The 26,819-nt window shown below is 48.5% G+C and overlaps 1 protein-coding gene across 1 annotated transcript in view; it reads left to right on the forward strand.

The window, feature by feature from the left end:
• The window catches only part of CDH23 (cadherin related 23), a 194,781-nt gene that overhangs the window by 41,520 nt on the left and 126,442 nt on the right, over positions 1–26,819 (forward strand). The window contains exons 4-6 of the mRNA XM_064662202.1: positions 3,963–4,105; positions 7,349–7,396; positions 7,617–7,709. Coding sequence (XP_064518272.1) covers positions 3,963–4,105; positions 7,349–7,396; positions 7,617–7,709 — 284 coding nt within the window. The remainder of the gene's footprint in view (positions 1–3,962; positions 4,106–7,348; positions 7,397–7,616; positions 7,710–26,819) is intronic.

The raw sequence follows: 26,819 nt of genomic DNA on the forward strand, positions 1-26,819 counted from the left end.
CCCCATGAAGCAGCCACACTAAAAGAAATATAACAAAATCCGAGCAGGAACAAAACAGGAGGCAAAAACAGCAAGGAAAAAAAAAAAGCTCCTGAGGTCAATCAAAGTTCAAGACTTGGAGAAAGAAGAAAATCTGTGTATGTGTGAGAAAGAGGGAGAAGTAGCTGTGATTGAGAGAAAGGAGGCAAAAGGAGACGAGATAAATTCTGATTATCTGGTGGAATCAAGACACTTAACTGCCCTGTCTGATTCCTGAGAGGAAACAAATGGAGCCTATAACTTTGCACTGCAGAAGGATAATTTGTCCCTGTTTCCTCAGCCCTTGCTGGAGCCAGGACGGTGCTTGGGCTGGAGGAGGCTTGAACAGCATCCTCAGCACGACCCCAGGGACAGATGGGAAGGTGTTTTTCTTTGTGAGCCACCCTGAGAGGGGTTTCTGGCAGATGTGGTGCTCTACAGAGCCTGTCTGAGCAGGACCCTCTGGTTCTCGATGATTTGCCAGTGATTCTGACACTGGAGGGTTTTGGGAATGCCAAGACCCAGAGCAGTTCCACTGTTGCTTCTGTGAAAGAGGGTGTGGATGGAGCTGAGTATTGCTGCCTCTGGGGCTTGCCTTGGTCTGGCTTCACCTACAGGTGGGACAACAGCAGCTTCCCTGGGATCACCCTGGAAAATGGGAGTTCTGGTGCTCTGCTGAGTGGTGGCCCTGGTCCAGATGCTCCAGCTGTGGAGCTTTACCTTGTGCTGTCCAACCAGTCTGCTCATTTTCTGTTGGTGCAGGAAATGAAGAGGGGGGGAAAGTAGGATAAAAGAAATAAATACAATTAATTGGTGCTGAAGAAATCAGTGGAAGGCAGCTCACACAAACTTCTCTTGTGATGGTGGAAGTGGTGAAGTTTTAATACCACACTCCTAAACTTAGGATTCCCTTGGGGTAAAACTTGTGAGAAAAATTGGGACAAACTAACTGTGAAGTCTCACTTCTTATTTCAGACTCTATTTCTTATTATCTTCTATTTAATTTGTTATTTTGGTCTGTATTTTAGATATTTGTAATCCTTTTTTTTTTCCTGTAACGAGCTGGAGGTGCTCTGAAGGTGGGATGGTGATTACTTGCCTGATGGAGGGGTAAGGGAATGGGAAAAAGAGCTCTTAGAATTTGGTATCTCAGTTACGAGGGTTTGTTTAGGATGGAATTTTCCTCTGTTACAGTGCAGCTCACACTTTAAAGTTCTGAGCTGCCCTATCCGTATCCTAATGAAGTTTTTTGAAGAAAAGTTGAGAATGTTCCTGCTGTGTTTCCCTTTTCCTCCTTTACCCACCAAATCTGTCCTTAATTTTACTCCTCTGGGAGCAGAGGGGGGTTGATCCCAGAGTGCTGTTTCACGGGGATCTGACTTCACAGACTGACAGGTGCGGGAACTGGAGGTGGGATGCTGTGCTCTGCCCAGAAATGCCTTGCCTCCCTCTCCAGGTTATCCTGGATTTAGGGGCTAAATTCCTTGGCAGTGAGAAGTAGCTGTAACGCAAAGAGAGGAGAGTTAAATATTTGTTTGCTGGCTGATTGATTGATTGATTGTACAACTGGGTTTGCAGCACACAAACAATAAGCACAGCTATAATTAGAACTGGGTGGCACATGATTTTCCTATTCAGCAGGAATTTTAAGATCATTTCCCTTCCAGAGGTGCAACCAAGAATTCTTGGAGTTTGAAGTGTTTGCCATTCTGGAGGGAATTGCAGATAGCCTGTTGATCTGGGAGGGTTTGAATGGGATGTAAAGGGTGCAAGGTAAATTGTGCAGAATAAAGATGCATGACCCTGGATTTACTTTGTCTTCACTACTGGCTTTCATTTTTGTGGGGGACTGACAGAGTCTTCTTGTTTCTTGAGGAAAAGGAACCTTTGCTAAGGATGACTTTGGATGACCTCCAGCATAAAACCAAGCTAGTACCTTGTTTTATAGTAAGGTTCCAAGGTTTGAGAAAGTGTAGGGTCTTCATTTCTGTGGTGTTGGCTGCACTGAAGAAATGGGAGCATTGCAGATGAGCAGTTTGATCACGTGTTTGGATTTTGTCTTTGTCCAAAATGTCTTTGATTGTGACCCATCACTCACTTGCACCCGTGTTGGTGGAAGGAATTTTTTCCCAGTGGTTAATTCTAGCTGCTCTTTTTGAAGCAACTGCTATTCCTTCTCCAAAGAGAAATTTGTCTGGGTTGGGGCATTGAGTCTTGCTGTGCTTTCATGGAAGAGTCATCGCTAAGCGTTACATTTTGTCCTCAAGACAACCTGAGTCATCTCACTCTTCTTAGTCAGAGATGAGGCAGTTCAAGCTTTTAAAGCCTTTTTTAAGGGAAAAGCACTTTCGCTAGCTCTTGAAAGTTTGTGGCTTCGTCTTGCATCCAGTCTTGAAGATCCACCCAGCCCAGCAGCTTGTAAAATTGCAGCCTTGGCAGAACCAGCTCTATGAAAGGTACTCCTGCATGCCCAAAGAGCATTGTGGCTCTGCCAGACAGGGCATGGAAGGAGCTCCGTGCACCTTGCGTGCTTGGACCCCTATACCTGCAAGAATGGCTTTGGGATATTCTCCACTGCAGCTGTGGCCCACCAGCCTTCTTTGAAGGTGTTTGGAGCAGGGTCATAAAAGCAAATACTTACCAAACAAGCCCCAGTTACCAAGGGCTTCTCCTGGCTGCTTGGTCCTCCCTGTTATTTGCCATTCCTGTTATTTGTCACCTGAATTTGTACCAACAGCAATTTTACATGGCACCCAATGAGGTGGGTGGCCTTGGGACCTGCCAGACAGCTGGGTCCTCACTCAAATGTGCTTCATCAGTGTTGTAGGACACTAAATTTTTAATCAGAAAGTCATGGCAGGTGAAGTCAAATGCCTTATAGGAGTCTATTATTTCTTTGCAGTTACCTTTATCTGCCAAAATTGTAATCTCGTCAAAGAATAAAATCAGGTTTGTTTGACAAGGTCTATTTTCCATAAAATCGTGTTGACTGGCATTAATTATGTTCCTATCGTTTAATTTCTTATTAATGGAATCTCGTATCAGCTTTTTCCATTATTTCCCCTGTGATTGATGTCGGGCCCGTCGGTCTGTAATTGCCCAGCCTCTCTCTGCTCTCCAAGCTGCGTTGCTGCTTTTGCCCTCTGTTCTGCTGGAGCTTCCCTCCCCTTCCCAGATGGGTGAAATTTGGGCCTCTGTTCTGCTTGGCCCGGTGGTCTGAGTGCTCTTGTACTGCCAAATTTGGCCCATGCAGAGTATGTGCCCCAATCCTCAAGGCCGTGTGGCCTAGGAGATCTCCCATCCTTATCCCCCCAACCTCAAGGCCAGGCAGCCAAGGAGATCTTCCATCCTTGTCCACCAGCTTTTTCCCTCCTATTTGCTCCCCCATCCTGCTGAGGAGAGCACAGAGAGCAAGTGGCTGGGTGGGCGATAGGCAGCCACCCATGGCGAGCTAGACATGGCAGGCTTTGAAGGTGCTCAGAGGTGTCATGGAGAGGCCAAAAATGATTCAAGGAGATTCTTCTGGGTCTGAAATAAGGGGGTGGTGGCTGTTCTTTGCTTTTGTTGCTGTATCTGCTGCTGGTGCTCCTTGGCAGGGAAGAGTGTGAAGGAGGCTGGTCAGTGCTTACCCAGAAGAGGTGTGGGTTCCTCCACTGTCTCTGGTGCCAGAAATGGCCTTACTTGGGCTGGACTAAGATGACTTTCTCTTTTGATAAGGACGAGGAAGGAGAGGATCTGTGGTCCAGCTCGTCTGTGCCACGCAGAACAGTCAGACCATGCACAGCCTGAATCCCCTTGAAGCACTGTAGCACCATGGGAGAAGAGTTTGGGGATGGTTTCAGGTCTTCCACAGAGCTGCATTCTCTGACATGCTGAATGTTTTCAGGATTTCTCCCTCCCTGCCCAATTTGGCTCATGATTTCTCTCCTCTCCCCCTCTCCCAGGTTCCTCAGTGACTCAGCTGCTGGCCCGGGACCTGGACAACGACCCGCTGGTGTTCGGCGTGGTCGGGGAGGAGGCCAGCAGGTTCTTCGCCGTGGAGAGTGTCACCGGTGTCGTGTGGCTCCGGCAGCCCTTGGACAGAGAGGTAATGCTGAGAATACCCTCTGCTGAGGGGAGGGAAAAGCCCTCTCTCCTCAGATAGGTGGTGGCTCTGCACCCTCGGTGACAGCTGAAATGGGTGTTGTTCCCACACGGAGTTGGGAATCCAGATGTGCCCCCATCCCTAGTCACCCTGTCGCTGTCTCCAGTTCAATGGGGACATGGGGAATAAGCAGGGAGCTCTGGTTTGATCTGGCTTGCTGTTTTTCCTGGATGCCAGAATAATACCTGTGACTCTGGAAGGAAAGGAAATAATAAATGATCTACCAGGGAGTCAGGATGCTCCTACAGTCAGGGAAATCTATGGACTCTCTCTTTAAAGCTCTATTTAAATTAAATCCTTTGCTATTTAGAACAGTGTGTGAAGAGATGTGAGGTGTCCCTGCTTATTCAATCTCATCAAGACTTTTCATCCTCTTGTGGATTCAGGCTGCTGGATGCTAAATTTGGCAAGATTCTTGCCTCGAAGCTGTTTCACACCCCTGTTTTCCATGGCAGCTTTGGTGTACAAGGATGGGATCCCATCCAGGTGCCTGCTTTACTAAATCCCTGGCCCTTGCCGTATTCCTGGAGCGAGGAAGAAGGGACAGTGCAGGCACTTGGACGGGAGCTTGGGAAGACTGGGAAAGTACTCTATGACTTGGGCAATGTGCTTAATTTCCCCTGTGCTTGTGTTGTCTGTATTTAGTGCTTCCTTGGCCAGCAGCAGCATGGTGAAGATCAAACCCATTAACACACCTCAGGCACTGGTGGTCCCAGTCAGAGCCAGCCAGAGGTTGGGATGTGGAGGAAGCAGGATGCTGCTCAGGCTGAGGTGGGGGGGAGGGCAAAGCCAATTTCACAGCATTAAGAGCGAGGCTTTGGGAAGATGAAGTGTTTTTCTTCACCCCTCTCCCCTCCGCCTCCCCGTGCCAACAGCTGCTGGCATGAGTCATAAATCTTCCCTCATTCAAATGCCTCCTGCTTCCCCCTACTCATGATGCCAGCCTTAAGCCAGGGAGGGCGATCAGGAGATTTTAGGGGTCTTTTCATGGAGGTTGGGAAGGGAAGGAGCTGAGCACAGCTCGAATTCGTGGATAGGCTCAACTGGGAGAGGAGCCTGCACCCATCAGCTCATCCCAGAGGCTCAAAGTCAGAAGAATACATGGAAGATGGTGAAGACAGACCACTGCATGGCTTGGTATGGGTATGGGAAAGGTCTAAAGGAGATGGGAAAGGTGTAAGTGGCAATTTGTGGTGGAGGAAGCAGGACGGTGTGGGAGGGAAGGGGTGGATGGAGTGGGCAGCAGGCTGGGAGCAGAGAACCAGCAGCCTGGATGCACGTGGTCAGAAAGTCGGGGGAGAGAAAGCTATGCAAGAAAAGTGCTGGGGAAGGAAAAGCAAGGAATCAATCCTTGCACAGTGGGAGAGAAAAAGAGAGGCTTGAAAAGGGAGAAGGAGTCATAGCAAGGTAAATAATGCAGGAAAAGGGGAAATAGAGAACAAGAGGAAGGAGTGAATGTATAGAGGAAAAATGATTTTTAAAAGTTTTGAGTTGTTGTTTTTTTTTTTACTTCTAAGAAGATTAGAAGGAAAACATTTTTTTTTTTAAAAAAGCAGACCTTGAGGCTAAAGAAGTATCTCTTAAAATAATTTGAGACAGAAATTAATAAGTGGCAGATTTCTCGGATTATTTTATTAAATTTTTAAAATTCAAATGCTCAACGGGTTGTTTCCTATCTCCTGTTTTAACTTTCTTCCCTATTGTGTTGTCCCTCATGGATGAGTAGGGGGAAAAGAGGACTGAAAGGCTCTGATGCAGCAGGGTGGGATGTCACAGGGAGCAGAGGATCTCCTCCTCTCCATCGGGATTTCAGGTCTTCCTTCTGCCTACAAGTACTGTCCCAAGGCAGGAGCTGGGAAAGGCTTGGATTCCCAGCTGTTTGGATGGAGGGGGGCAGATGTGGGGGCAGGAGGAGGGCATGCTCTGGGGAGCTGTTGCCTAAACCCTTCTCTTAGAGGAAGTGCTGCCCTGGCACAAGCAGAGCTCCTGCTCTGGGCACTGGTGGCTGCTGCCTGTCCCTGAGTGATCTCATTAGGGATAAATCAACCAAAGCTGTAGCAGGGAGAGCCATTTCAAGCTTCCTTTCCAGCCTTTCCTGAGTGATGCTTTGGAAACATCAAGTTGCTGTGCTCCAGCAGCTCAGACAGGGCAGGGACACCAGAGGTGGGAAGAGATGCGGGATGAGGGAGGGATTATCGGGATTGGAGGGGAACAAAACACCAGCTGGTGGTCAGGTACCAGGTGGGTGTGGTGGCCTGAGTCCTCTGGCCATCCCTGCAGGATTCCTTGGTAAAACATGAGTGAAATGATTCCTGGTGGTTAAGAAAGGCCAGGAAGAGAAAGTCTGCCTCCACTGGCAATATCCCCCTGCCCTGATAGAAAAATAGTCCCCTTCCCCACTTGTCCCTCACCCCAGTGACTTTAATATATCCCCATTTCAGACCAAGCTGTTAAAGCACTAAGGGGCAGAGAGGACTGTACAGGCATTTTCATGGGATTTCAGCCAGTTCTTACTACAGACTGTGCACTTATCCCAGTATTCCCAACAATATGATAGATAAGTTGGGAAAGCAGCAGCAAGATTTAGAAGTCCTCACTGACACTGTGTTGCATTGTCATCTCAAACAGAAACTGACTACAGAGCTTTTACTTCGGACTTCTTCCTCTTTTTGCGTCATCTCTGTGTCTTGCAGGTGAAGATGGAGCCGGGTCACAGTACACCTTGGGTGGAAAACTGCTTTTCTCCCCCTTCCACTCATTCTTTCTCGCTGCCCCAAGCAGTCAGCCCATGGCATTAGGGACTGGGTGGGTGTGCAGAGAGAGCTGGGGTTTGCTGGCACCTGCAGAAGGTTAAAGAGTGGGCTCCTCTCACCTACTTGAGCCTAGTTGTCTGTTTAAATGCTCAGCTGCTAGTCAGGAAGTCAGCTCCTTGGTCCCTTCATCCTTCTGAGCCACGACAGAGCATCTCTCTGTGCCTGTGGAATACATGGGAGCCCCACTGGCATCCAGATTTCTCAGCATTTCCTTTCCAACTCAGGTAATGGCACTCAAGCGCCTCTTCTCTTCTGGAAGGTCCTGAAAGCATTTTGTGTGTAATAATATTGGCTAAAAGTCCCAAGCCTGCCATCTGCAGATAAACGCTACAGTATCTTTAATTATGTGTTTTTTCTTCTCTTTCCCTTTCAGACTAAGTCAGAATTCACGGTTGAGTTTTCTGTCAGTGACAGCCAAGGGGTGAGTGTGACTTCTCATTTCATGGTCTGTGGCATGGACGGAGGGGAGCAGGGAGGGTGAGTGTGGGTCACCAAGGGACCTTCTGCATCACCCCAAGGGCCTGGGGAGTGGGGTCACCCCTTGGTCCAAAGCCAAGTCAGAAAACACAGCCACAAACTGCAGGCTTTAAAGGCACACATAGAGCTGGCACATAACCCTGCTCTTATCCTTGTGACTGCAGGTAATCAAAGGGACAGTCAACATCCAGGTGGGAGATGTGAATGACAACGCCCCACAGTTCCACAACCAGCCCTACAGCGTCCGCATTCCAGAGGTAGGGATCAGCACAGCCTTTCCCTGCAGCCTGGCGCCTGGCTCTTCTCTCAGTGGCCACTTTTGCTGCATGGTTGCCAGCACAGAGCTGACTGTATGTGAGGGCTGCTGATGTACAGGGCTGTCCTCCTGCCCCGGACCCTCGTGGGGTTGGAGGAGGATTAAACCTCTGGAAGTTACTGCTGTGTGAAAATGGGCAGAAGCCAAGTGATGGTGTTGGGGGAAGGCAGGTGGAAGAGGAGATTTGGAGCTTTGTGCAGCCTTGGTGACAATATTTCTTACGACAAATGGGAAGTTTGAAAGTAGGTGTAAATGGGAATATGTCTTTTCCTCTTTCTTTGAGCAGGGGGGATATGCAGCTCTTGTCACAGAGGTGACCTGTGGCAGGAATAACTATTTCTCCAAATTCCTGAATTCTGTCAGAGTACTGCCCAAAGGCTTTTGCCCTGGCTGGTGATTTCCTTTAACAGTTCCTTAGCAGGACTTGTCCCACGATGTCCCTGGAATAAAATAGGTAGGAAGGGGCCAGACTCCCACTAAACCAACGAGAATTTTTATGTTAGGTCAGGTTGCTTAGGGCTTTATCCAGCCAAGTGTTGCATATCCCCAAGGACAGTTTCCACAACCTTCTGCTGCTCTCTGTGCTGGCTGTTGCAAGGGAGGTGACATCCACTCATCCATCAGGGAATGCTGCTGCACCTGCAGCTTGGCTTGGCAGAAAAAAGCCAGGAACTTACAGGTCTGATGTGAATTTAGACTTTAAAGATGTGGTTGCTGGTGCTAGGAGGAGAAGGTCAGGATATTCTATTTGAAATAGAATAGTAGGGCATTTGACATCCCCCAGTGGAGGAAACGTCTTCCTCTTGTACCCCAGTGCCAGGGCAGAGCCAATTTTTCCCAGATCGTGCCTCGAGGTGTGGGTGAGGTCACATGTGCATTATGTGTGTGAAATCAAGCGGCTTTGGTAATTGAGAGGTACAGAGGATTGTGTTACCGTGGTGTACTTAATATGCCAGCTGCTGCTGCCCCACCGTGCTGGGCTTTGATCCCCCCCTGTCCCTCTGCTGAAAGGATGAGGTTTCTTCATTAGAGTTCTCGTGATGTATGAGCCAAGAGTTTCAGTCTCATCTTTGTGCCAAGTCATCTGAAACCTCCCTGTGAGAATGACAGTGGGTCAGAGTCAGTTCTGCTGCTCTTTAAGGCACGAGGGGTGCAGAAACGACTTGGCCAAACCCACACGAGCTGCCCCTCGCTCTCACCTTTGTTTGGGCCTCTGGGGGCTGGTAGGGGGCTGTCCTGCCTGCCTTGCTGCTGGTCCTCCCGGTGCTGCTCTGCCTGCAGAGGTCTGCAAAGCAACAGGAATGTCACTAGGACTGCGGGAGAACACTCTCCTCTCTCCTGCCCTCAGATTTATCTCCAGTTTTGCTGTTCCTCTGCTACAGAGGACTCCCTTCTGGTGAAAAGAGATGGAAATGGGTTTCCGTGTCTCCCCTGGGCAACTGGGGCTGTGTTAAGCCCTCGTGCTAGTTTGGAATCATAGAAATCCCAGAATGGTTTGGGTTGGAAGGGACCTTAAAGCTCATCTCGTTCCACTCCCTGCCATGGGCAGGGACACCTCCCACTATCCCAGGTTGCTCCAAACCCCATCCAACACTTCCAGGCCTTAAGCACTTCCAGGGATGGGGCAGCCATAGCTTCTCTGGGCAACCTGTGCCAGGGCCTCCCCACCTCACAGGGATTAATTTCTTCCCAATATCTCATTTAAACCTACTCTCAGTTGAAAGCCATTCCCCCATGTTCTATCACTACATGTCCTGGTATGTAGAAAATAAAGGCTGGCTGAGGAAAGGGAACTTCCTCAAAATAAAAGTAAATAAAAGAACAGGAGGCTGAACCTTAGAACCCCTCTCTGGCACGTCACACTGCTTTGTACGTGGGATGTGGTTCTGCTGGGAGGGATTTCCAGGACCACCCGGCTGTTTGGGGTACAGCAATCCCAGTTATTCCCCCCATGCAGCTGCTGTGCACTTGGCCTTGGGAGGTCTGCTCTTCTGGAGCTTGGCCTAATCTAATTATAAGGCGGTGTGTGCCAGTTTCCAGTTTCTATCTGTGATCTTTAACCAAGGGCACCGATCAGAGGTAATGAGCCACAAATGCGTTGCTCCGCCAGCATCCTGGAGGCACTTCTGTTCTTCTGCCAGGGAGAGAGCCTTGCCTTGCCTTGCCAGGCACTGTGAGAGCAGGAGATGGGGTCCCACCACCTAAAGATGACCCTCCAAGGGCTACAGCCCACAGGAGATGTCAGCAATAAACTTCTGCTGTGTGTGGTGGCATGGCTCTCAAGGAGGTGTCTGCTTGGCTTTGAGACCTGTGCTGAGCCACAGGTTTTCCGTGTTACTTGTCAAAGCTGGAGGTGGAATGTGCCAGAGGACACTCAGGGGAACCAACCCTGATAGGGGGTGACAGTATCCCCAGGTCATCCCATGCTTCAGGGTGAGCAGTGAGGGTGCAGGTACCAAAATCTGCCTCAAAGAGCACCCAGCCCAAATTGAAGGGCCTGTGGATAATGAATGAAGAGGGGCTGGAGCCTGGAGAGAGAGAGAAGAGGCAAGTGTGGCTTTGAATAGACTGGCTCTGTGCAGATTTGGCAGCTAATGAGGGTTTTTCTCTTTTTAATTTTGAGATAAATGGATGTATCGATTCGCAGTTGTCGTAGCTAATGGAGCAGCAACCGAAAGGCTATTTAAACCTCGCTGCTGTTGTGTGGCACTCAGAAAGTCAAAAGAAGAGTGTGCATAAATAAATGGAACATGAAGTAAACTGACCTTTAAAAACAATACTGCCTCTAAATACCCATCCTGGTGTTTTACGCAGTCCGCTTGGTGTGAGAATGGGAATTTATTTGGGCATGGGCTGCGGACTGTGATCCCTCTCCGGTGTGGGGAGGGGGGAGAGGATGCCCAGTTTAACTGCGAACTCCTCCGCACCACAGCGGCTCTGAATCCCCAGACCAGGGATCGCTCCAGCGTCAGGCTGATGCCACTGGTGCTCTGAGCTCGTTGTGTCTTAATGGCATCCCTGGCACCTGCCTGGAGTAGCTGAGGGAAGGCCCCGTGTCGGGAGAGGGATATTGCTGCAGCGTAATCGTCCATCCCGTCTGGGCAAGGGCGCCCCGTGATTTGCTTGTCAAAAGGCACCGAGGCGACACGGGCGCTCTCAAGTCTGTAAAGAAAAGGGGAATCCTGCTAGAATTGGCAACTTAATTCACCAAGCTGGCCTCGACAGAGCTCATTAAGTTCTCGTGTATTCATTTCAGGCTAATAGCTGTCATGCTGGCTGCTGTTTGATTTGCCGTAATAGACTTTTATGGCTTTCCAGTTTGCGAGGACGTGTGTGCCTGTGTCTGTGCCCTGTGGTGCTGCTGCAGGACATTAGTTAGCCACTCATGTGCTTGCTACTTTGACCTTCAGGGTTTGCTCTCCTCCTGAATGCATCCCTTGTACTTCACCTCCTGCTCCCTCTCTTTTTTTACCCTCCTCACCTGACCCCAGGGTACCACGTTTCTGGGAGTCTCAGGGTTTGGCTTTTAAACAAGGAGAGATCTATTGCCAAGCCTGTTGTGGCCATGCCTCAGTTTCTGACAAATCCAATCTGCTTTATCTAATCTCTTTTTCCATTTGACTGGATCTGTAGGGAACTCAGAGTTGTTGGATTGTCATGGTTCAGTGCCTTTAGGTGAAGCGAGCAAGCAAAGTGGAGCCAAGGCCCTGTATTGGTTTTGTGGTACCCTGGTGTGATGGTGAGATCAGGGTGGACTGTTCCCGCTGGGTGCCTGCTGGGCTTTCCTGTCCCAGTTCCAAGCAGGAGACCTTCTGGGGTTTCCAGACAACTTCCCCTTTGCCTTTAACAGGCTGCCCAGGGCAGTGGTAGAGTCGGCATCCCTGGAGGGATTTAAAAGCTGTGTGGATGTGGCACTTGAGGACATGGGTTAGTGGTGGCTTTGGCAGTGCTGGGAGAATGGTTAAGCTTGATCCTATAGAGGGCTTTTCAAACTTAAACTGTACTACAAAGTGAACAGACTTCAAGTCTAGTACCATCTTGGTTTTCCCTCATAACCCCCCAACATCCTGAGCTTACTGATCAAGTTGAAACCATCCGTGGCCTTTTCTTGGTCCTGGTGCATCAGTAGTTCTCACATGCTGGCATAAAGGTCACTTCACTGTTGGTTACTTTGCTGAATGTTACCTCAGGAGATTTCTGTTGGGGTTTTCTCTCCTTTGGCGCTCTCCCCACCTCATTCCTCCTGTTATATTTAACACAGAGTGATTTATGAAGTAATGTTTATTACATTTTGGGATTACAACCCCCCATCCCTGGGACTGTTCAAGGACAGGTTGGTTGGGGCTTGGAGCAACCTGATCTAGTGGAAGATGTCCCTGTCTGTGGCAGGGGGTTGGAACTAGAAGGTTTTTAAGATCCCTTCCAACCCAAACCATTCCATAATTCTATGTTCTTCCAGCAAAAAGCTGGCCTCAGCAAGCCTATGGGCCAGAGACTGCCACTCAGCACCCCAACCATTCATGGAATGACAGTTGCACCACAAAAAAAAGCATCTAACTTGATGAGGATATAGTGATTATAACAGAAGTCTGTTTTCAAAAGGCTTATAACCACAACCATCCGCCTTGCCAGTGTGCTCATCTCATCCTGAATTCAAGCAAGCATCCACCAAGTAAGAGGCAAGGCTGTGGGAAAGGAGTTTAAAAATGGACAGGGAAGTTTCTGGGCAGCACACAGCATTGTTGAGTCAACTACAGTCCAGCTTGCAAGTGTTGCATCTCCTGAGCTCGGCCCTGATTTACCAATTTATTGTAATTGGGAGCTGCCAGCAGCAACAGTCCCTTCTGCTCGGGGAGCAGCCTCTGGGATTGAGCCTTCACAAGCTGCTGGTCACCATTTCCACCCTTAATATGGTGATGGAGTTGAAATCGTGACTTTTACAATGTTTTTTTCTTAATTGCTCAGAAAAGTATTTGGCGGGGAAGGGGGAGAGAAAGGAGGGGACTATCACTGCCCTGTCCCATTACACAGCCTGGATCCAGACCGTGCTGCACAGTGAGCAGGGGCAGGGAGGAGCAGGGCGAGGCCCAAAAGCCCTTGCTGTAATTAAAATTATTATTTTGCTTTAATGGCAATAATGCCAGTAATTACATCAGTTTCCCTGCCATCCTGCCCGGGCTCTTCAGGGGCTCGTATAATTCTATTGCCGTGCTCGGCCTGATGCCGCGCATACGAAGCAGCTGCAGCGAGCATGAGCTCCCACTCCAGCTGCATTAGCCATTCCCTTCCATGCTCCCAGCCACCCTTTGGGGCTTTTTTTCCCCCCCCTCCCCTCCTTTAAATAAAGAGCCTTTTCAGTGAAGGTGATGATAACAGAGCTGATAAGGAAGATGTTCCTACCACACTGCAAAAAATGGGCTACAATCATTTCGTTGCTGGCTGCTTTCCTTCCTTGTTTCTTTTTTTCTCCCCCCATCTGTTTCCCCCCCCCCCTTTCTCTCCACTCATTGTTTTCCTCCTCTCCTTACCTTTATGTTTCTGTGTGGAGTTTAGAACTGAACAAGTAATTTACAGTGAATAACTTATCCCCCAAATCCAGCCTTCCCTTCCTTCCATCACCTTTGAGCGTGCAAAATTTGCAAGCATCTTGAACAACTCCTCTGCAAATCAGATATACTGTTATTTGTTTATTCAGGGTGTTTTATTGGGTTTTGTTGCTTTTAAAACTTCCTAGAAAGGCAACAAACAATTTAGTGAATTATTCAAGCTGTGTTCATTAAACCCTGTTGGGCAAAAACAAACTGGTTTTCCTTCCTGGGTAGACCAAGCACCTCCAACTCTCCTCCATCCTGGCACCCCATTGGCATGGCCAGTGCTGCTGATCTCTCACCTCCAGTGCCTGTTGGAGAAGTAGGAGGTGAGGATTTGACTGGTGAGGGGATCTCTGTTGCACAGGTATGCTGTGATAACCTGCAGGTGAAACGTTTCCCAACCTTCCCGAGCATCCTCGTTTTTATTTGTGGCTGGGTTTCAAAATGAGCCTCCATCCACCCCAAGGGGTGACAAGATAACTGGTTAAATCTCCATTCTGGCTCCATGGAGCTGGTCACCATCCATTTCATAGAATCATGGAATGGTTTGGGTTTGAGGGGACTCTAAAGATCATCTAGTTCCAACCCCATGCTGTGGGCAGGGACACTTTCCACTAGACAATTTGTTTTGATATTTCTCTTTTCCAGATATTATTATTATGCGTTTAATTACTTTTCCAACCTTGTCCAGCAAACTCACGGAAGCGGAGACACGTTTTGAAGGGTGTGCCTTCACTTCAACAGCCTTTAAGTGCAGCCGTACTGCTCACTTCTTAAAAACCCATCTTTTAGCTGGATGAGGTAAACCTTTTGAGAGGGTTTCATCCACTGTCTGATCACTGGGTAGAATATAATATCCCTCAAAGGAATCATGGCTTCTCCCCTCCTCTCTCAATCCCAGCCTTCATGATCTGCCAAGATGGAGCTCTTTCTATGTTGAACATTAAAACACATCTTTGCATGGAGAAAATTGGCAAGTCAAGATTTAGCCAACAGTGTGGTGGGACACTCGTTGTCAGTAATTGAGAGACTGTGCAAGGCCCATCTCCTGGCTTGTACTGGCAGGGAAGAGCAGAAAGAAGGGAGCTGAGGAACTAGCAGGCAGAGAGGGACTGAGGGAGGAGAACAGTGCACAAGTCATTGGGTTGAGTTTGCGCTGACGGGTGGGACATCGTGCGTGTTTGCGTATGTTTGGCTCTGGGGCGAGTTTGTAAATATTCATAGAAGTCCCCACTTTCCACATGCAAGCAAAACAAAAATGGGCTGGGAAGTACAGGCACTGTCTTGGGCTTTCCTTCTGGCTGTCAGATGCTGCCGGTGTCCTCGGGCAAGAGCTCGGAAGCACAGCCAGCACCAGCTGCCATCTTCTCCCTGCTCTTTTCCCCCAGGATGGCAGAAAGGGGCTTAAACAAAACTGACTGCAGTGCATTGAGTAAAACAATGTTTGGGCTAAAGGATTTGCACAGCCGATATTGTAGATGTCACAGAATCCTGTCATCATAGAATCCTGGAATGGGTTTGACTTGGTAGGGAACTTTAAAGGTCATCCAGTTCCACCCCGTGCCATGGGCAGGGACACCTTCCACTATACCAGGTTGTTCCAAGCCCTGTCCAACCTGGCCTTGAGCAATTCCAGGGATGGGGTAGCCACAGCTTCTCTGGGCAACCTGTGCCAGGGCCTCACCACCCTCATTTTAAATAACTTCTTACTTTGAAGCCGTGGTGAGACAGAGTTGGTGCTCAGACCTGGAGCATCCTTCTCTCTGAAGGTCATCTGGGAGCAAGTTTTTGTCGTTATTGGTGATGCTTTTACTGTGGTGTCACATGGAGAACGTCAGAGGGTCTCGAGTGACGTCCTAGGGACAAAGAAAGTCTCCACTGTCCCTTGTCTGGATTCACCGGTGCATAGGAGACCCTGGTCCTTTAATACACGTGACCGAGGAGGGGAATGAGAGATGCAACAGAAACTACTGGGGCGGAAAACTCCAAATGGCGTGGAAGTAATGTGTAAAGTGTCCTGGAGATAACAGTCATTTCCACCAGGCAAAACTTGGGCTCCTTCTGCAAGGGTACTGCAGCAAGGAGGGGGGCAGCCTGGAAATTAGAAATAGTCGTGCTGTTCTGGCCAGTGTAGTGCTGGAGTGGGAGAGGGGGACAGGGGAAAGCAGGAAGGGGAGAAGATGGCAGATTTAGAGCTGGAAGGGAAGCCAGTGTGGGGCAGCAAGAGATTCAGTGCCTCTGTGGAGGAGCTGTCGTGCTGGGAAAATAGGAAATAGTCTTGAGGCAGAGGAAGTGAAAGTGTACAGCAGCATTCTCTGAGCATGGGGAACCCAGACAAAGAGGGGAAAGGTAACTTGAACAAACCAGTCATCATTACTTGTGGAAGAAACGGGAACAAGGAAAAGCAGCCTCACTCACTTAGTTCCTTCATGTGGGTACTGAGGCCATGTACCTGTTGATTTCAAATCTCTCCTAGTTTCATCCTTGAGGTCAGGACAGTGTCTGAGCTTAGAATGGCTGATGAGTCCTCAGGATCCTCTTGGCCCTGTTGGCAGGGGGTTGCTCAGACCAGGCATGTTCCTCTGGAACAGAGGCAGTGGCTTGTGGTCCTGCAGCTCCTCTGGCTCGGGCTGAAAGGTCTCTCCCCCTTTTCCAGGGGACATTCTAGCCCAGCTCTCTCAGTATAATTACACTTACACATCTGGGCAGCAGATGGCTTCAAGGTCTCTTCCTTGTCCCCGGCAGGAGGAAGGGCTCTGTGCTGCTGGGAGCGGGCAGAGGAGCGAGGAGGTAACGAATGTGACCTGCTGGCAATTAGTTTTGTTTTATCTCCCTTTCCTCTGGTAACCATCTTCTCCCAGAAGCCTGGGATGTAACTTATTATCTCGTGCCAGCCAGCAAAAGCCGTATCCTGTCCCTTCACATCCCTGTTTTGTTTTCCTCCCTCTCTGTGCATCACCCTTAGAGTTGGAACATGCCTGGCATAGGAATGGTTATTAACACGTTCAGGTGGTGAGGGCACTATGTGAGTGGCAACAGCTCTGTGCCAGGAAGCAAAAGACCAGTCACTGAAAATATATTTTAATATTTTTTACCCACGTAATTGTGCAGTTTGTTGGTTTGGGCTCCTTTTCCAATCGCAGCTCCTAAATTAAGGGATGATTGAGGTCGTGCTGGAAGGTGCTTTGCGAAGGGATGCTGGAATTTTGGGATACAGACTCTTTCCCACCTTCAGTAACCAAGATCAGCAGCAGATCCAGGAGGTAGGCACATGTTAGATCCTCACTTCATGCAGCATAGGGAGGTGAAGCTGGAGCTGGCACAAGAGGCTTTTTTTTTTCAGTAAAACCACCATTTTTAATTAAGATGGAAATATTTGAGGAAAATGTTGCCATTTTGACAGCAAAGCTGGGGAGAAATAGCATTTCAAAAGAACCATAAAAATCGCTCTTGCAATAGATTCATTCCAATTTCTTCTTCAGAATTGCATTTTGTGTTTTATTAGTTTGTAATGTGTCAGTGACAGTCATGTATAATAAGCTTTCTACTGCTGGTCATACTTTGTGATAAAATAATAGACTAAATCTGCCTCTCTATAAGTTTTTTAAATATTTATGTGTGAACTGAACTATTTGTATCAGTTTTGAACTATTTTCATTACAAATGGAGGGAATTTGATTTAAGGAGAAGTTTCAATCAGGATTAGGCGACCATTATTTAATTTCAACCATTAATTGCTGTGGGAACTTGAAATGTGGTTGATTTATTTTGTCAGTGTGAATAATGAAGAGAGCAGGGAAAGTGAATATAGGGTTCAAGGCAATTTTGATTCAAGGTAAAGAAAAAGGGAAGTTTGTAGTTTTGGGGATTTGCTTTATGGGAGATTTGAAAAATTTATTTATTTTTCTGAGTGAGGATGCAAACCAAATGTGGGTGGAGGTGGGTTGAGGTATTGGGTGGGAAGGCTTGGCCTGGGGACAGTGGGATGCTGAGCTGCTGGCTATCTACAGAGCTGATCCCCACCTTTGGGATGTTTCCCTCAGGCCCCCAGGACCAAGCAAACACGCAGTAAATGAGTTTTACAAATACACTTTTGTGGTTCTCCTGCCTCCCTGCTCCCCCTTTCCCAACTCCTGCTGCCTTCCTGCTTCTCCACCTTGCTCTCCAAATGTCAGGCTCTGCTCTTTCTTAAGCATGAGCGGCTCGTGAGGCGTTTTGGGGCACACACGTGTGTACAAAGGCTCTCGACAAAGGGCTGTGCAACCTGGGTCCGTGCCCTAGTGCAGTTTGTCTCTGAAGAATTAACAGTGAAGAGGTGCGTGGATGAGAGGAGAGAGATGGTGGATGTCACCTTGCGCAGGATGATGGTTGTTTGTCCCTCTTTTCCAGCCTGTTCTGTGTGCTTGAGGGGCCTCGCTGAGATGCCAGGAAGGTGTGTTCAGTCACAGCCTGACATCTCCGAGCTCAGGTGACCAACAACCTCCTTGTTTTTCAAACCTGCCTTGGCTTTCATCATATGTCACTTCCACAGGCTTGTCCTGCAATCTTAACTGGAAAGGGTAATGGGAAGGAGGGGAGGGAGAAGAGGAGCAATTAGTTAAGTCAGCCACCTCCTGCACAGCCTGTGTGTGGCGAGTCTCAGTTGCTCACATGTGTTTGGAGGCACCTCCTGCTTAGGTGACCTGGAGTCTGGCTGTTTGTGCCGGGGTGGCCATCAACACTACCTTGCAACTGGCATTCAAGGAGGAAAAAAAGGGTTTGTAACTGATAGGCTGGCATGCTTATCCAAGGGATGCTTTTTTAGCACTCCTCAGTTCATTACCTTGAGTGGAAGATGTAAATATCTTTCCCTAATTAGTAAATCTTTATTTAGAGGTAAGTTGAGAGCGTAGTTCTCTGAGCTGTGAAAAAGAGGGACCTACCTGTGCTTCATCCCATAACTGGAGCTGGATGAACAGCCTGAAAGGAGAACTGGTTTTGCTGCATATGTGATTTAGACGACCCCAAACCTGCACGGGTCAGGAGCTACTGAGCCAGCACTTGGAAAATCACTCTATTAAACGTGCTGGAAATGCATGGCCAGATGTGTGTTTTCAGGTTTTTCAGCCTCCCAGGAGGAAAAGCTGCCCCGCTCCATGATGTGCTGCCCGTGCCTTGCCTTTGAGGGGAGCTGAGAGGGTTGAACACAGAGCTGTTCCACTGCAGTGGAGAGCTGATGGCCTGTGAAACACCCAGGGGGTTTTTTGGCCGGTTGGGAAAATAGCAGGACAGGTGGATGTTTTGTTTTCCCTTGTCTAACTCACACCTTTGGGGAAAGAAATTTTGCAAAGAGACTGTTTCTGCTGGTATGAGCCCCGTGGGGACTGTGGCCCTGCAATTCACCCCAGTCCTCACAATCTGAGGGAAATGGGTGTCGGGGAGAAAGGCCAGGAGTTGTGCAGGTGGGGATGAGCATAACTGCCTTGCCTGCAGGGTTCTGCATGGGTCTGTGGACTGCCTGAGCTTCAAGAGGTGGGCTGGGAGAACACTGGAAGCCTGATTCCTCCTCACATGATAGGGATCACCAGCCTGGTATCCCACCACATGTCGCGGGGCTTCACTGCAAGGCTTTCCCTCAGTGACCTCCTTTCCGAGGGCCTTGAACACAAGACTTTCCTGGTCTGAAGGGCAGAAGGTACTCTTTCATCAAGGTTGCACCTCCAGGGCACGTGCTTCATCATCTGTCCCTCATCATCACCTTAACCGGTGTCTTGCCGTGCGCTCACACATCGTCTTTGATCTGCTCAGACAATGTCGGGAGGAGGTCAACTCTTCTCTGGAAGACAGCAAACCTATTTTCCACTTAGTTGCATGAAGCACTGAATGCTTCACCGCGTTCTTTTCTTGTGGTGACACCTCTGAGGAGGAGTGTGAAGTGTCTGTGCTGTGCTGACCCATCTCTGTGGGGTGTATGAGGTGTTCGGTGGCCCGAGTGGGAGCGGTGGGTGCTGTCTGCTTGCACCTCACGTGCATCTCCAAGGAGCCTGATCTCCACCTGTTTGGGGCTTGGGCTGTGAATGGTAGGAGGGTGGCTGACAAGGAGAGGAGAAGGCAGCCTCGAGGAGATCTTCGGGAAAGGCAGGGAGAGGAGAGCGGAGCCTCACGCCGGCTGCAAAGTCGCATCCCTTCTGCACGTTCGCGCTTGAAGCTGGGCTGCGGCAGGCAGGCTTCGTTTTGAGGGGGGATTTGGTTAAAGAGCCTCATCGGAGCGTTATGGAATCGGAATGTGAAGGGTAATTGAGCTGAAATCCATTCTCTCCCCGCAGCCCGCGCTGCAGGACCCGCTGAAGGGCCCTCGAAGGCCAGCCTGGGGATCCGGCTGGAAGAGCGGGAGGTGGGAGTGCACCCCCTGGGCTGGGTCCCCTCAGCCCCCTCCCTGGGCTCACAGGCAGGGGTGGGAGATGGTCACTGCAGAGGTGTTGCAGAGAAACCAGACTAGTGACAGGTGAATGTTTTGTGTGAAATGGGCGTAGAAAGGTAAAATGCTCCTGAGCTGCAACCTCCCTTCTTGCAGGCACTGATCCACCCTCCAAAGGAGTCCCTGTGGCTCAGGTGGCATCTCCCTGTGTCCTGCTGTGGTCACATCCTCTTGCTGTCCCCCTTTCTCACTCAGGATGTCCACCATGCAGCCCTGTGCTTCCTGTGACAGCCAAATGCCACCCACGCATGGAGGTGCTCCAGAGCATTCACTGCTGTGGCCAAACCAGTCATATTTTGGAATAATCAGAAGGACTAGAGTAATTAAACTTTTAACAAAAAGAAGAATGTTGCTAGTTGGGATTAATGTAGTTATTAAACACAGTGGGGCTCTGGTCCCTCGTCTCTCTAGTCAAGGGAGTTTGTGGGAGGGGATGGGGGCTTGGAGAGCTACTGATGTCGCCTCAGGGAGGGGATTAGCAGAAGACCCCTCCATTTTGGACCCCTGACACAGCAACAGCGTGAGGTGCTCAGCCCAATTGTGCACCTTGTCGTGCGTTATTGATTGCTGAACAGGCACAGCTAAGTGCCTCTCATTAATATTTGTTTTGGTCTTTTCCCTGAATTCTGATGAGTGGAGGAGATGCTTCTTATCTCTCTCCTGCAGGTTTTCTTTCTAGAGGATTCCTCTGGCTGGTGACAAACCTGGGCTTTGTAGCAGCTCATCCCACTTTTGGGAGGAGGGATGAGTTAGTAGCTGACATGAAATCTTGGGAACTATGCAGAAAGGAGCCAAAATTAACACCAAATTAAGAGGTAAAAATGCCTCTGCTTGTGTCATCCAGATGAAATACGGAGTTCCAGGCTTGGCTAGGTTTGTAAATCTCTTACAAGGAACTCTGGGCAAGTAGGTCGTGCTGGCTAAACTTTTAAATGTATGAGCGAGAAGGACTGGTGGGAGCTGTGGAGCAGGTAACCAGGGAGTGCTTCTCAGTCAGTGCTTTCGTAGCTGGCTGTGAGCCTTCAGACTGAGAGTAGAGGCTGTGGCCAATTGACACGTCCATAGCATCACAGAATACTTTGGTTTGGAAGGGACTTTAGGGATCATCCCGTTCCACCCCCTGCCATGGGCGGGGATACCTCCCACTAGCCCAGATTGCTCCAAGCCCCATCCAACCTGGCTTTGAACACTTCTAGGGATGGGGCAGCTGTGCCTTCTCTGGGCAACCTGTGCCAAGGCCTCTGCCTTTTTAGGTGGTGTGAGTTCTTATTTCTCTCCTCTATCCCTAACCCTGGTGTGGGTGGATGACTCTTCCCTTCCCTTTCAGTCTCCCTTCGCCCAGGTAGCAGGGACTCACCATGGCCACAAGGGCCTGAATTGTTGGCTTATGACCGGTTTCTCTCATCAACTGAGTCATGAAAGGGATTTCTGAAATTTGACTGTAGCTTGAATAGGGCAAAGCACTATTTCTTTCTGTCTTGTATAATAATGCCTTGTTTGTTAGGCTTGACTTAACTGCAACTGGTACACCCAAAGCTATTGAAATGATTCTGAGCAGCCGTTTCTGTCTGCTCAGGTTGTACTCCCAGGTGCAGCTCCAGAAATGAAAGATTTCTGGTGTGCCCAAAAGCAGTGAAGAGAGCTGTTTTAATGTTGTTGCTTCTCCAGCTTTTCAATGGAGAGTTGGGTTCAGGTCTGCTCTGAAGTGATATTAGAGTCCATGGAGCATGAGAAACTGCATTTGTTTGTGGGTTACAAATGAAGACCTGTCAAAAACCTTTTTAAGCAGTGACAGAAGTTTTTCTTTTTCATGATACATTTAACTTTTAAAGGCTTTGCCTCACAAGGAGGTTCAGCTCTTCTCCTTCTCCCTTTCTACGAGTTCAGAAAAAATGATCGGCAAAAGTTCCTCTTTTCTTTTTCCTTTGTCTCCCCATAGGAGATAGGGTGTTTGGATCCTCTGGGGTGCTCTTGCTTCTGGAAAATGGGGTGGCCAGGACTGAAGGGGGCAACAACACTGGGAGAGAGGGGGACTGAGACATGGACTCCTCCTTGTGCTTGAAGCAAGTGCTTTTCTTATGGGCAAAGGGTGCAGGTTATTTCCATCGATTTGGTGTCAGGAGATGTTTTGCAAAGGATAAATGTGTTTATAGGATTTTTGTTGTAAGAAGTAGGACGTCATTCCTGGACATGGGAGTTTGCTAAAGGACTGTCACATCAGCTCTTCATCAAGGTGTTTCATGTTGCAGCCCCATTCCAAGGTGCAGGTGGCGTGTGAAACATGGTATTGCTCATTGCTGTCTGCTGCAACTGAACCTTTTATTGAGTGCAGGCTCTGGACAGGCACTGGGAAGCTGGTTTCAGACACCATCCCTCAGTTTTTGTGCTCCCAGATATATCCGTGCATTCTGTCTGAGCATCTGAAACATCTGCCTGGCTCTGGGTTTAGAAATATAATACGACTGGACACATACAGCATAAAAAAGGGTTGTCAGAGTTGATGGGATTGTGGGGGTTTTTTGCCTCCCTCCGGTCTCAGCTCAAGAGTTGTCTTAAAGCATTTGTGGGGAAGGTAAGAAATTGTCACAACCAGTGTTTTTGTGGAAGCTCAGGAATGTGAGCACTCTGTCCGGAGTTAAATACCACAGGAGGATGGGGGATGCCAGGATATGGGCTGGTGGGTTTCAGCTTTGATGTGGAGAAGGTCTCCTCTTGTTTAGGTCCTTCTGCACCAGGGTTGTGGGGAGGATTCACACCTTTGTTTTCCTCCCATTTACAGGCACAGGTGGTGTCACAGCCTCAGTGGGACTGGTCAGTGTCAGAAACCCAAAGAGCTGCCAGCAGGAACACTGGGAGGGGGGGGTGAGGAGAAGGGATTAAATAGAGGAGGAAGGAGAAGGGCTGCATGGCACTCACTGAAGTAAATCTACCTGCAAGGACCAAAGGGCCTCACTTAAGGAGAAGAAGAAGAAACATGCTCTCGAGTGTTTTGGGGGATTTTAGCCATCCAGTGGGATTCCTTGGAGGGGAAATGGTGGCTGGTGACACATGGTGGTTCCCTGGATATCCCAGACAGTCTGAGAGAATGAGGTGCTCATTAACTCATTCTTCTCACACCTTAAGTCCATTTATTTCAGTTTCCTTGGACATCTTCTTTCTCCCCCTCCTTTTTTCCTTGGACAAGGGATGAGCATCCCTTGGATGTGGAGTTGGGAGAGTGGCTTCCGCTGCTGCCCCATCCTATACCATCAGGGTGGAGAGGGTTAAGCACGCCCAGGGCTGCTCGGGGTGCCCCAGGCAGCATTTCTGCTCATCTCCAGCTTGTGGAGGAGCAAGAAGGTTGGCCAGATCTATTTTCCTCTGGGCAGTGGACAGGTAGGACCCACTCCTGCTTTCCATCCTCCAGCAGCTGTGAGCACAGCTGCTCATGCCCAAGACTGTGGAGCTGTTCCTGCTCCAAAACCTGTTCCTTTCCATGTATTTTCCCCCAAATTCCTTTGATCTCGATTGCTGAACTAACAGCAGAGTAGATCTTACTTGCCTCCAGCTTGGCATATTCCTGCTCTGTGTCTCTTCTCATCCTGTGCTCCCACCAGATGCTTGGGCTACTCAAGGCTCTCTGCTTCTGGGGTGTCCTGCAGTCCACAGACATGTCCCGTTGCCTCAGAGCCTGTTCCTTGTAGGTCATATCACACTCCCTGCCATAGTGGTGAATGGAGGGCACCAAATATTTCCTCTCCACTCTCCCTTGCTGTTTTTTTCCGGCAGGGATTTCTCTCACCAAGCTTGCTTGTTCTAGGCTGTTCATTTTGGGTTGGCACGCTGAAAGTGCTTTCATTTAACAGACCGTTTATCAGGGTTGATTTTCTGTTGCTTTTTCCCTTTGGGTGTGCTCAGGGGAATTTATTCTTTTTAACAGGTTTATTCCAGTGTCAGGTATTGCTTTTAAAAGGCTGGGAGGGGGGGGCTTTGATTTGTTGCCTGGAAAAAGTATTTAGTTTCTTGTTCTATTCTTTGAACTGGGAGGGAGAAAGGAAGGGATAGAGGGATGGAAAAGAGGAGGAAATAGCAACTTCTGCCTGTCTAGTGACAGCTTTTTCATCCTGTACATGTGTTTCACACTCGCTTGTGTTCCAGTGTCACCACTGGATGGGTCCTGCTGCTGGTCCTGCAGGAATCCTAATGCAGAGAGGGTGCCAGACGTCTCCTTGTGTATTTTAGGTGGCACATCTCTATTTCCTACAGGTAACCAGTACCAACACAATTACCCATCTGCATGGCTGCTGGCTGGTGTTACTATTTCTGCCGGAGCTGTGCTGGTGTTATCAGTTGTGTTCCTGTAGGAATAAGCACTTTTTCAGCTCTTGTTGTGAGGGTGTGAAGACAGTGATTCTCTCTGATTTCTCAGAGAAAATGTGTGAGCTGACTGAAGTCCCCCTATGAGGACTGGGGGACTGGGGGCACGCAGACAGGAGGATTTTATTATTTTATTATATTTCTTTCCAGTGCTATTTTGCCTTTATTTCTCCATTATGTTCCACAAGTCTCGAGTTTCTCATAAGCAGAGCTAGAAGCAGGGTTTTGGTTTGGAGATTTGGTTAAATCTCTAGGAGGGAATAAGTTGAGAAATACCCCCATACATCTCCCTTGCAGCTGAGGGCAAATTTAACCACTGATTCCAGAGCTTCCGAAAATGGCTTTGTGTGAAAATGAATTTTGGCCTCTCAAAGTTCAAACATTTATCCTGAGCCAGAAATACACACAGATTTGCTCTCTAATTTAATAAAGCCATCCAAATAATATGATTTCTCCCATAACCATCGTTTATGTTTCACAGCAAAATGATAATGAGAAAGTCATTAGAAGTAATAAACAAAACAAAACCCACACAGCAAATCCTTCACCGAGCCTGAGTGATGGGAAGAAGAGCAGCATTTGAGTCTTAGGCCACATAATGTTTGCCGGGTGCAGCTGTTTTGAAGTAGATGTGTTCTTGAAACATTATTTTGCTTGTTGCATTTTAATGGGATTTTGCTGGCAGAGCAGGTGGGCACCAGCAGAGCGTGGGGTTGAATCCTGCACCCGTGCCAAGCTGGAATTAATTTCTGCTCTCAACCCTTGGGAGTTGGTTGCAATGGGTGATTAACAGGCGTTGTTCACCCCCCTCACCCCCAGATCCTCATCACAGCTTTGACAAGGTGCTTTTTTTGAAATTTCCTAGTTAAGTCGAACCAAGTAAACCGAATGTGCTCAGAACAAGAACTACATCAAGATATCGAAAGTCCTCTCTTCTTTTTATTTATAGCTCTATGTGCACTTAGGCTGCAGCCTTAATACTTCTGGGTTATCCTCAGCCAGGTGAATTTTTCTTTGGCTTCAGTGTTTTGCTTCAGTGGGTGTAGAGATTGTATATTAGAAAAAAATTCTTCACTTAAAGGGTTGTCCAGCCCTGGCACAGCTGCCCAGGGCAGTGTTGGAGTCTCCATCCCTGAAGGGATTTAAAAGATGTGTGGATGTCGCACGAGGGGACATGGGTGAGTGGTGGCCTTGGCAGTGCTGGGAGAGTGGTTGGACTTGATGATTTTAGAGGGCTCTTCCAACCTCAATAATTCCATGATTTTGTGTGAGGTGGGTTTCATTTTGGAGTGCTGGTAGGGCACAGGAGAGGAGTGGTGTGCTGTTGTTGGGGGGCTGCTCCCACTGCCTGTGCCGGGAGCTTGTGCTATTCCATGAAGTTCTGCCTTGGGCACAGCATTTCCAGAACCAACATCACTGCAGTTATTTGGCTGACACAGTTACGCTGTTCCAACTCTGGCATTCATTCTTTTTGGCCCAAAATAACCCACATCTCTTGCTGCTGGGTGTTCATTCGCTGCCTCTTGTCCAGGCATTGGGGGAGGGATAGGATTTTGGTAACAGCAGATATCTTGTGACTTGTTGGGGCTGTTGGGCTTCCTTACAGGTCTCTTTCATTGGTTTTTTGATTTGAGGACACCTTTTGTTGGTTTTTGTGCTTTTAAACTCACAGTGAAGGTAGGTGGACCCAATAAATGCCTTCTGACACAGAGAGGGGTGGGATGCTGGAGGAAGCAAGATTTAGTAGTGCAAAAGGTTCAGCTCAGCCAGCGTAGGGTGCCAGAAGTGGCGAGGAAGGAGTTTTCTCCTGCTGTCTCCATTTCTCTGCTCCTCCCATCCTCTATCCCTTATCCCTGGGTTTCCCCATCCTTCCAGCTCCCAGAAGAGCTCCAAGGGCTGGCTGTGGCACTGGTGGTGCTGAGCCAGGTGTGCCAAAGCTTCTCTGAGCTGGAGGCTGCACGTGCAGTTCCATCTCTATTCCTGTCCAAGAGGGCTAATACATCCTTATTTTTTGACCCTCCTTCTCTGGCCTGAGCTAAGTGCTAGTGAATAACTCCTTCAATTAAACAAACAAACAAAAAATCTTTCATTCTTCTTACATTTAATAAAAAATAAACACTAATAGAAGAAACTCTGCTGGATAAAGGTTTTGGAGAGCATTGCTCTTTTCCTACTATATAGCCTGCCTGATGAACTAGGTGGTGCTAACCCAGAGATATAACTCCTCTTTTTACCCTCCTTTGAAAAAGAAATGGTACATCCAAGCTGTCCCTGGACAAACTCTTGCCTGATGACATTTCAAAAATTGCTCTTTCAGGCTTTTCCTCACCTCCCCCCCTCCCCTTGCTTGTGCTGTGGTTTCCCTTCTCTCTCCTCCTAAAAGAAAATGTTATTTATATTTTCACCTTTGAAAAAAAAAAGTTTTAAATAAATAAATAAATAAACAGGCTGGAGCTGCACAATGGTCAGAGAGGAGACAGTTCTTCTGGTTTTCACTCATTTTGCCTACCCAGATATGCTGTGAACTTAAAAATCCTCTGAGAAAACGAGACTCCTGGGCCTCCTGGCTGCTTTCATCCAGGAGGAACTTTTGTATTTAAACATACTCAGTACTTTGAACATGAGTTTCCCCCAAGTCACTGAGAGC

This window comes from Pseudopipra pipra, chromosome 8 (genome assembly GCF_036250125.1).
Source record: "Pseudopipra pipra isolate bDixPip1 chromosome 8, bDixPip1.hap1, whole genome shotgun sequence".
NCBI lineage: Eukaryota > Metazoa > Chordata > Aves > Passeriformes > Pipridae > Pseudopipra > Pseudopipra pipra.